The 12047-nt window shown below is 31.0% G+C and overlaps 1 protein-coding gene across 1 annotated transcript; it reads right to left on the reverse strand.

Annotated features, from left to right (window-relative positions):
• Nucleotides 1-39: 39 nt before the first annotated feature.
• Nucleotides 40-2471, reverse strand: NCU09358 (hexose carrier protein). Its single transcript, XM_953844.2, has 6 exons — nt 1974-2471; nt 1880-1898; nt 1479-1809; nt 1215-1414; nt 509-1159; nt 40-412 (listed from the first exon to the last, which is right to left on the reverse strand). Exons 1-6 carry the CDS (start codon nt 2072-2074, stop codon nt 152-154), a joined length of 1563 nt encoding a protein of 520 aa, XP_958937.1. The 5' UTR covers nt 2075-2471; the 3' UTR covers nt 40-151.
• Nucleotides 2472-12047: the final 9576 nt, after the last annotated feature.

Below are 12047 nucleotides of genomic sequence, written 5' to 3' on the forward strand. Positions count from 1 at the left end.
ACTTACTTATCTCGAGTATACCTCTAGTCACCGTAAGAAAAGATCCTAGTCCAGTAAAGTATTCCAATAAAATATGATACACATCCTAGCGCCCTATCCAGTCACATGCCAGGCTCGTTTTGTCCAAGTTATGCTCATTCCGCTTCTTCTCTTAAACAGCCTCCTTCTCCGACTTGCTGCTATCGTGCTCAAAGACGTCCACTACCACATCGGCAGTACGGTCACCCAGACCGAGAACGCGCCTGGACTCCTCGATGGACAAGTTATGCGGCATGCTCTTCTCCTGCCTGACGGGGTTTCCGCCCGCCGCGAAAATGACGTCGAGTTCCTCCAGCGAGCGTTTCTTGGTCTCGACACAGAAGAAGTAAATAATAGGGACGAAGAGGAAGTTGAAGACGGCGAAGATGATGTACTGTCAATAGACATCGTGAGTTAGCGGTCAGGACTGGTCAAAGGGACGGCCGTATGCCATCACAGGCAAATAAGTGGGAGAGCGGACAGGACTTACAGTCTTCCACCCAATGTTCGCCAAAGCAGGGGGGATGATCATGACGACGATAAAGCAAAACAACCAGTTACCAGCGCTAGCGATGGCATTGGCCTGCGAGCGGCATCGCAAAGGTGCAATCTCCGCACTGTAGAGGAACGGTCCGCCAACCCAGGCGAGACCAAAGAACGTGTTAAAGAGAAAGAGGAATCCCGCAGCCACAAGCTGACACGTCCTATCAGCGGTGCTAGTCAGCCCGGCAATGATGGCGAAGCAAACGGCCATGCCCGCCGCGGTGATCATGAAGGACCGACGGCGACCGAGACCCTCGATAAGCAACACGGAGAGGAGCGAGCACAAAGCGTATTCGAGACCGCCCATGGCGGCGATGAGGTGCGACATGCTGGGAGACAAATTGAAGGACTCTTGGAGGATCTTGTTGGCGTAGGTGGAGACCATGTTGATACCTGACAACTGCTGGGCGGCTTGGAAGAAGGTGCCGATGGCGACGCGGTAGAGAGTCTTGGTGGGGCCGTTGTCGAAGAGCTCCTTGTAGGAGAAGACGGCCATTTGGGATTGGGCTTCGTAGGAGGCGATGATGGCGTCGCGCTCGGCGAGGAGGAGTGGGTCGTCGGGGGAGAGACCGCGAAGTTTGGCGAGGTTGTGGGTGGCCTGGACTATTGCTTAGCATGGATTTTGTATGGTATCTTAGACGAAGGCCACTCACCTCGTCAATCCTTCCGTGCTTGATGAGCCATCTGGGAGACTCGGGGAGGAAGTTGATAAAGATGAAGACGATGAAGGCTGGGATGAGCTGAATGCCGACTGGCACACGCCATTGCGCTTGTCCTTTGACAAAGAAGAAGCCGTATCCGATTAATTGTCCACAAGCAACGCCGAAAGTTTGAAGGCCGCCCTCGATCATCACTTTGTTATTCTGTGTCAGCTACCAAGTTCCATGCGAAGGTCCGTCTCTCATGGATTTACTCACCCCATCGTCCTCTACTATGCGGCTTCGCACACTCGGCTTGCCACGACGGCACGGTAGCAACCTGTAGACCGAGACCAATACCGCTGATGACACGTCCAGTGGCTAGCTGACCGACGTGCCAGGCAGCGCATTGAAGAATACCGCCGACCAACATGAAAAGCATGCCGAACCAGACAGTTGACCGTCTCCCCAGGCGATCACCAATGTCGAGACATGCCAGGGCTCCGACCAAGGCCCCGAGTTCAAAGGCAGCAATGACAATGCCCTGGATGTTTGGGTCTTCCATCGAGGGAAAGACGGAGGTGAATGGGCTCTCGGTGATGACACCACCCTGATAGGTCGTTAGCTGCTGCTGCTTTACTATGCTGGCAGGGGAAGCTGGAGATGTTACAGGTACTCACCATTACTGACATGTCGTACCTAGACACCGTGAGCGTGGTTAGTTACAGGTAGTCATGAGCGAGTCAAGCTAGAAGGAAGTGGAACAAGTCTTACCCAAACAGCCAGAAGGCCATGGCAGCAATGCCGGCGACCGCAAAGTTGAGCGGCAGCCCGCTCAACCCCATGGTTGTCGTGTACGGACTCAACTTGAACATGGTGGGATTTGTATGTCCAGGGGTTTAGTGAATGGAGCCAGAGAGAGGACTGGATTGGGCAGGACATGATTGGAAACGTGGGTCAGTTCACGGTGAGAATGTGAATGCTTTTATAGACATCGATGAATGCTTCCCTTTCACCGCGTGCCCAAACCGACGTTCTGGGGATCCGGGGAATGCCCTTGGCACGCATCATTGGGAAGTCATTGATTGAAGTGCCAGAAAGGGCAGAGACTAGTACTGAGACAAGTTCCGTCCAGGCTTTGGAGAGCAAACATCTGATCCAGTGTAGGTACCGTAGCCGAGAGGGTAGCCATCTCCGAGAGGGAAGTCATCCCCGAGAAGGCAGTCATCCCCGGGACGGAAGAGGATTGGCGCGACGTCCAAAGTGGTGATGTTCCCACACTCAATCGCCTGTGCAGTCTTAGCAAGAGGTGTATGTGCGTGCACACACACACACCGCATTTGACAAATCTGGCCATTTGACATCGCTTTATACAACTCAACTCAATCGTTTAATATCGAAATTTAGCTAAAATTAGTGTAAAAAGTCGATATTTTAATATTCTACGTCGTACAGTTGTCTATTTTAATATTTATATTATTTTTTGAACTATTGTCGATATAGTATACTATTTTAATACCCGCTAGAAGGTATTAATAATAATAATATTAGTAAATAATAAGTATCCCAATAACGTTACTAAGATTATTAGTATAAATATAAAGAGTATATAGAAATATAAGCGTACTCTATCGGATATTAATAAAGTATTTTTATTATTGTAAGCTTCCTAAAATATTAAAAAGCTTTTTATATAGGTACTTAAAGTATAGTGTATACTATATTACTCTCTATACTTTATTAATTGTAATTAATATTATAAAGGAAGTTATAAATTTCCTTGTATTAAAACCCGATTTATACCTCAACGAGATTTATACCTTTTTGGCTAACGAGTATAACGTATATATTTCGATTGAGACTATACGGCGGTACCTTTGATAAAAGAAGTAGAAGAAGAAGCGACTTTATATAAAGGTATTATAATAATCCCCTATACTAATAGCCGAATAGATATTAAAGATCTTTTTATTTACTATAAAGATATTTATATTCTATAATAAATTTAATATAGATTGAAAGGATAGTATTCGTTGTACTAGCTAGATACCCTATAGCGTTATTGTAATAGTATTAAGTAAATTCGTATATAGTACGTAGTATTACCTCCTTCTAACTATTATAATAAATAAGTTACTAAATATATTAGTATTTAGAGGTATAATAGATTTAGCCGGGGTTTAGGACTAGATAGTAAAATACTTACTCCTTAAAATAAATCTATTTCCCGGTTACAATAGTATTTTAGTAATAAATAACGCTAATTAATACCCCCGTACCGAATTCTAGTATGCGTATAATTAGAAGGGGGTTTTATTATAGTATTTACTACTGTACTCTCCCGAATTTAATCCTATTAAAATATATTTTAGCAATTTTAAATGGTAATTCAAGAGGGTATATCGTAATAAGGGCGGTAATAAGATATTAAATAACGATTTTACTATATTTCTTAAGCGACTAGTATAGGATGTAGGGTATAAAGTATAATAAATCCGTAGCTATTTTAAAAACGTAAAGTTAGTAATAAATTAATTTAATAATATTAATAAAGAGTATAGCGAATTATATACTAATGAATTAGTTGAGTATAGAAAGACGGGTATTATATTTAGGCGGCGGTAGAGAGTATAGAAGGGAGAGATAGATTTATATATATTAAATTAAATTATATATTAAAAATGCTAGAAATATTAGAAATACTAAAAGTACTAGAAGTACTAGAAATCGTATTTATCTATATAATAATACTAAAATACTAGAAACCCCCCTCTTTTATTATAAATCGATTTGTAATATTGTTATTATTCGCTAGGACCGTTAGTAGTAGTATTGCCCGCTATAGAAGCGAAAGTTCTAGTAACGCTATATTCGAATATAGTATTAAATTGCAAGTTTAGAATATATATTAGTTAATTAAATTATAGTAATAGGGGTTAAAGGGTATATTTATTATAGTTTAATTGTATTACTAGTATTATGTGTTTAATTTTGAGGAAATTTTTAATATTATTCTTAAATACTGTATAGAGGTTGTAATTAAACCCTAGCTTCGTAAATTACTCTACCGGCTACTTTCTAAGCGTAAATATATCGGGTAGCGCCTCCTTATTCCAAAATTTATTCTTTAAAGCGATTAAAGCTCTATATACTAATACTACTTTAATTAACGATCTAATATAGTAATATTTATAGAACGTTTTAAAGAATTCGGTAATAATCTCTTTAGTTAACTAATTAAACGGGGCGGAGGGTAGTAGTAATAAACGAAGACCGAAAATTGAAGGTATAAGTAGATATAGTATAAATAACTCTCTAGCCTCTACTAGGGAATTTCTAATTTCTTCGCCCTTGTCTTCTTCGCCTACTACTAACGGTAGTATAATTAACGGCGGTGCTAATAGTTAAGTAAATACTATAATTGCTATAGAAATAAGAGGAGGGTTAGTATTAGCGCGCTTAGCAACGAAAGTCTCGTAGTTGGTCGGGTACTTATAGAACGTAATAATAAAATACTTTAATAATATATACGAATCGATAATTACTACTTTACCTAATAAGGGGAAAGCGCTCGCTATATTATAATTATAGCCGCTAACGATTATTAAATTAGTAATAGAGCCGCCGGTAGTATAAGGTAGCTAAATTTAGGGATATTTATTACGCGAAGATATACTTTATAAGTAATAACAATAGAGAATAATAATGTGAGTAATTGGTTGCTAGATAGAGTAATAGTGTATAACGATTAACGATAGTCTTATTAAAGGAAATTAAAAATAAAAGCTATCGCGAGCCTCAACCTGGAACTTCGTATATGACTTTACTAAGTATAAGTAAAATAAATATAAGGTTGGTATAATATAAATTGATAATCCGTTAACCTTGATAGAAGTTAATAGGATGAGTATTCTTATATAGTAAACTACGTACTCTAGTAAATAACTACTATAATAAGATAGAATATTTAGGTATCTATTAAAAATACCCTATAATATCTCCCCCTTAATAAAAGGAGAAGAGTGTTCGCTATTTATATAATGTTATTAAGTTTAATTATATATATAAAAGATCCGGTTATTTATTAGAGTCTTTATTTATTCGCCTATATCCAAATTAGTCACCTAATATAAAAATATATATTTACTTGAATAAAGTATATAATTTAATAATTTAATACTAATCTTTTAGTAACTGAATTCGTAACAAAGTATACGATTATTAAAATCATCTTCCTCTATCTCCTTATTTTCGTTTATATATTATATATCTTAATAAGAATATTTATATCCTAGTAGAGAGTCCTTTTACTCCTAATTGGTAGGAAGATAATTATAGCGAGGAGAGTAGGTAGTAAATAAAATATTAAAGCGAAAATTAGAGCGAACTAATATTGTATAAAATTTATTAGATAATCCTATTAAATTAGGTATATATTGAAACGAAAAGTTACTAGAGCGAATATTATAAAGAGTAGCGATATTAGGAAGGGCTTCGAATATATAGATTCTATTAGTAGCCGAAGTCGTAGGATAGTAGCGAATACAAACTTCTTACGCTTCTCTAAATTCGGTACGGAGGATTGTTAATTCTATTTACAACTTTTATACAATTTTACCTTAATATTCGTTAGAAGTTATTAAAACTTTAATTTACTTCTTTAAAGTATTTACTAATATACCTTTAATTTCCTTACGAGAAATAAAGTTAATAGGTAGGGCGGCTTCCTTATTAATTTTAATAATATAATTAACTACTTTCTTAATTATAGGAAATTCGTTTAAGGCTAATTCGGTAGGTACTATCTAAATATAATAGAAATAATTAAATTTATTTAGTAGACTACTAATTTATTTAGGGAGTCTAGTACTATAATTAGAGTATTAGATAGTAAGTAGTATTGCCTTCGAAGGGATATAATTAGTAAAATTAGTATCTCTATTATATTTCTTATTAAAGGTAAAGTTAAAAGCTACTTTAGTATTACAAACTAATTTATATTATAAAAAGGAGTAGTTACTAGTAAACTATTTCTTATATTCCTTCTTATTCTCTATATATATTTTAATAATCTTCTTAATTTCTATATATAATTCTTAATTAACCTTAACGCCAAAATTAGCGCAATTCTTATTATAATTAGCGAAGGTATTAGTAAGGGTCGGATATATTTTTCCTTTATTACTACTTTCGTTAATAGTAGCTGAATGTAATTATATAATACGAGTTAGAATTTTATATACCTTTCTTAGAATTACTTTAATAATTGAAATTTTAATATAAAATAAGATAGGGGCCGGTTTAACTAAGGGTTATAAAACTTTACGAACCTTATTAATTAATTAGGTGAATTTTCAATACTCTTAAGTTTTAAAGAAGTTAATATTATTAATATTAATAATATAACTATTAAGGTAGATATTATAGAGAGTAGCCGGGTAATACGCCTAGAGATATTCGCTAGTAGTAATCAACTCCTCTATATATCCTCTTCCGAAGAGGATATTATTAAATTTAATAGCAATCGTAGGAACTAAATCGAATTCTCTACTAGAATATAACTCCCAAATTTTAGTATCGTTAAATTTAATAAGAATATTAAACTCCTACTCCTATTAAAATCTATTACAATTATTAAGAATTAAATCCTTTGGAAGTTCGTTTAATAAAAATATAAGTATAAGGTAGGTAAGATTGCTATTAATAAAGTATAGGATTGTTGAATTTATATTAATTAATTTACTTGTATAATTGATAATACTATAAAGAATAAAGTATAATTTATTTTCGTACAGTATAAAAAAATAGTTAGTAATTATAATTAGTACTAGGCGTCTACCGTTTTCTACTTTCTTAAGGTTATAAATAAGAACTCCTTAAGTAAATTAGAAAAATTTACTAAGAAGATAGCTAAGGGGATTATAGGGGTAATAATTTTAATTAAGATTATTAAATATATTAATAGTATATTTATAGCGAATATAATTAAAAAAATATTTGAATGAAACTAAGTCTATCTATTTAATAAAATTAGTTATAAAATTGGGTAATATAATATATATATTATCTATTCCTAAATTAATAATTTTGTTAGGAATATTGTTAATAGTATAACGGTTAAAGTATTTTACTGTATTAATTAATATGCTGAACCGTAGGTTGTATTCGAGTGATTGCGGAGCGAGCTACCGGTCTACTATAAGATTACGTAGATTACTATTATAGTTAGAATTATTAATCTAATTATTAAAAGTTACAAACAAGTTATTAGCAGGCGGTGGGGAATTTATATCGACGTTGGTTATCTTATTGTACTATAATTGTAATTAGCGAATATAAAATAAAAGAGGATTAATAAATAATAATTAGTTTTAATAAAATTATTATATAAGGCTATAGTAGAATTAAATATATAGGGATAGGGCCGGTGGTAATAAAGTTACTAGGGTAAGAAGGAGAAAGTATAAGAGTAGTTAAATAATTTTAACTCTTTTAAAAGTTGTATATATATACTAAGACTCTTCCTTTACAAATACTTACCTACCGGGGCTATTTACTATATATAACTATAGCTGCTACTACCTTTGTACAATTATACGTACCTACCTAATTGGAATAGAAACTTTTAATTAAAATTATAAATAGTATACGGTATATCATCCTATATACTACTAATAATAGGCTTACTTCTACTTAAATATATTTCTAAGCGAAGTTTTAGAAATTTTAATAGAAAATATAGAAAATATAGTTTTTATAAGAAAGTTTAATATAGAAAAAAAATAAAAAAACTTTAAATAAAAGAAAAGTTCTTAAACCCTTATAGTTTCTAAGTAATCTCCCCCTCTTTCGACGAAAAACGTTGTATCTTCTATTAATTTTAATACTACATCCGTTAAAATATATTTCCAATATACTAAATTACTTTCCTACAATTGCCTTAGAATAGTAAATTTAGTAGATATTCTTTATTAAACTCTTTTACTAACTCTTTCGAATTTCTTATAAGTTTACTATATAATTCCTATATATTATCCTTATCTTAGTACCCGGTCTATTTAATTAAATATTATATATTTAACGGGCTTTAACTTCTAGTAATAAGATTTTCAACTTCTTATTCTTCTTATCCGTCTACCTTAATTAGTAATAGTAGTAAAATTTTGTAATTAAACGGATTAGGACCCTATACTAGCTTATAAAAATATATTACGGATATAATAGGATAAGTACGCTAAGTACCAGGCAAATTAAACTAGTAAGCCAATAGGCCAACTTTCTCGAGAATCCAATAGGAACTTATTCATTCTATTAATTATTTTCTCTTCAAACTCTTAGAGAGGTAATAACCTTTATTAAGACGTAAGTAAACTTTATTACCTATATCGAAAGTTATTGGAGAGTATTTAGAATTATATTATTCCTTCGTAATTATTCTAATTCGATTAATAAATTCTATAGCCTTAAATTAATATTCTTAATAAATAATTACTAAAGATTCCGCAGTAGTAGCTTCCTAATCATCCGGTATAAATAAATCGAAGGCTGTTCGTAGTTTAAAGTTATATATAAATTTATTTAATAATAACCTAATAGTAGATTGGATAGTATTATTCAAATTGTACTATAATACGGTTAGTATTAATGTTTAAGGAATAATATTTATTGTGTATTATATATAAATAGCTATTTTAATAGTTTAGTTAGTTCTTTCTAACTAACTGTCCGTTTGAATATAATAGGCTATTAAAAATAGTAAATTAATTGCTAATACTTCGAAAATACTCCTCCAGATTATAGAAATAAATTTAGAATCCCGGTTACTAATAATAACTACCGGTAAACCCCAATTATAGAATTGTAAAATCCGAAATAATACTTTAACCTATTCCCGTATACTATAAGTAGAATAATTAACTATCAATAGTACCTTCTTACTAAACTTATAAGTAATAGTATATATAATATTAAATTCCGGGAAACCTTTAAGGGCTTATATTATACTAGCCGCTTTAACTATTGGTATATTAGTAACGAAGTTTATAGTAACGGTATAGAATAGTTTTAAAAATATCCGAATTAGTAGTAATTCTCTAAAGGTTGGTTACTTACTTCGCTAATTTTAATAATAAACTTCGTAGTATTTAATGTACTTGTGTATTATCCAAGTTTTTCGCCTTATATAGAAGTATACTAAATTATTTATTATCCGGTTAATTCTAAAATAATACTTCTTATTATATATTAACTCTAATATTTTTTATATACAAATTTAAAGAATATATAGTTGATGTACGTTTTAATAATCGATATAGTAAAATAGTCTATCTTTAAGTAAATAGGGGCTTACTAATAGATTTGGACGCTTTCCCAACCGCTGTATATAAATATACTTTAGAGTATTAACCTTCTCGATTAATTAGAAAACTTTAGTATATTTTAAATCTTCGGAATAAATATTAATTAATTATTAGCGAAATTCCAGTATAATAATTAGCAAAATTTAATGAGTATCCGGAATAACTTTAGTATATATAAATAAAAACGTATTCAAACTATTCTAATAGTTAACGTTCTATACTTACGTAAAGTTAGACCAAATATTGGCCAACTTATTAGAAGTATCGTTCTTATTGATAATTTTAGTAGTTAGTAACCTTAATAGCGTATTTAGTATAATATTTAATAGGTTAGGAATATAGAATATATTTAAATTAAATTGGAATGCCTAATTAGTAGTATTTATAAGCTTTGGGTTGGCCTTAATTAAATTTATTATATATAACGAAGTATATTTAATAATTCTAGCGGTAGAAGTATAATTAATAATAATATTAATATAATATTTGTTAAATTAAATTATTTTTTAGAACTTTCGTAATACTTAAATAATAGTTATAATTTCTACTTCTATAGAACTATACTTCTTTTTAGTAAGGAACGTTAATTTTAATAGGAAATATATAGGTTTAATTATAGTTAGTAGGATTTTGCTTATTCCGGGAACGGATTCTCTATTCTATAAGTACTTGAATTAGAAGATATAAATGCTATATACCGAACTGCTAGCGTTAGTTTTAATAAATAGCGCTTCGCTCTTTATATAGTAGAAAAGATATGCTTAATTATATAAATTTTCTTATATAATATAGAAAACTTCGTATTCTTTTAGGGTTAGTTTGAATTTAACTTTAGAAGTATATATTCGCCTTACTTATTTTGTTGAACCTATTTTTTAAATTACCCGATTTATATACTCGCTATAATAGTTCTATCTTTTTTTAATTAAGTAATTCCTCCTTAATAGCGAACTATAGTATACTTTAATATAGCTAATTAATTATATTAAGATAGGTCTTAAAACTATTAAACGTATTAGGGAAGGTTAATTTTTAGAAAGCTTTAATATAATTTTCCGTACGCTTACGACCCTCTTTATCGATAATACTACTAAATAGTTATATAGAAGGATACCCTGCGAAAGATTTATTAGTACTAATATAAATATAATACTTATTAAGAAGGTCTATAATAATAGTAAGGTAGGTTAAGTATTCTTTTTAAATATTACTAAAAATAATAATATTATTAATATAAGTACGTACGAATAAACGGTACTCGAAGAATAGCCGGTTTATAAAGTGTTATATAAATACTAGAGAGTTCTTAAAGCCTATTAGTACAATATTAGACTATTTAAAACCTCGAGGGTTAATAACTATTATATAGTTGCAATATTTAATAAAAATAGGCAATTAATAGAAAAACCTAGCGGTATTAAAGATTGAAAAGAACTTTTTACCGACTATAGTATTAATAATATCTTTTTAGTCGGGTAAAAGATATATATCTAGTATAATAATACTATTAAGCAGGCGAAAATTAATTACTGTACGTCCCTTATTAATTCTATTAACTTTTCTCCAAATAATAAATATTAAGTAAATAATAAGAATTAGCTATAATATAAATAATATTTTACTTTAGGCGTATATTTTATTATACTCCTTATTAAGGAATTTATAATCCTTAATACTTAAAGAGTAAGGTTTAATAATTCTCCGTTAGTTTTACTATCCCTCAATTAAATTAATATATATTTTATCTTCCTTTTTTATTAGTATAATCCCTCTATCTCTAAAAATATCGATATATTTATTTAGGAGGCTTTTAATTTATTCTAAAAAATTGGAATCCATATTATAAATATTAATACCTACTTTAAAAAGAATAGTTTTAATATCAATAGGCTTAGTAATTCCATAGGAAGGTACTTTGAAAGCGCTCTTCCTAATAGCCTCTTCCTTTTCATCCTTAGCAGCTTTATCGATAAATATAGTATATTATTTTTAGGTAAATTTAATTTAGACCTCGGAGATAAAAAATACTACGTCCAAAGTATTAACTAATATAATTATCTCACTAACCTTATATAATAGTCGTATAATTATACCTACCCGAATTCCTTTAAGAATAAATATTAATTCTTTAAATTAATTTAAAAACAGTACGACTTTACAAGTCTTACTATCTACAGTAGTATTTAATAAATAAGAGTATTATATATAAAAGTTATAAACGGGATGTTTATTTAAACTATACTAATTATTAAATTAGGCGCTATACTTTACCGGGATAATTCCTAACTACCCTCCTAATAATAAAGTATTAAATTTAACAAAGACTTTAGTAATAAGAATATCCTCCCCCGCTTCGATTCTTTTAGAATAGACTTTACCTTAGACCTTTATATTAAAAACTAATTTAAAAGAATATAGAACAGTATTAAAGTCTAGCTTCGCGCTATAGTAGTAAAGGAAGTTTATTCCCAATAGTATATTCAGGCCT

Source organism: Neurospora crassa, linkage group II (genome assembly GCF_000182925.2).
Source record: "Neurospora crassa OR74A linkage group II, whole genome shotgun sequence".
In the NCBI taxonomy this organism is placed as follows: domain Eukaryota; kingdom Fungi; phylum Ascomycota; class Sordariomycetes; order Sordariales; family Sordariaceae; genus Neurospora; species Neurospora crassa.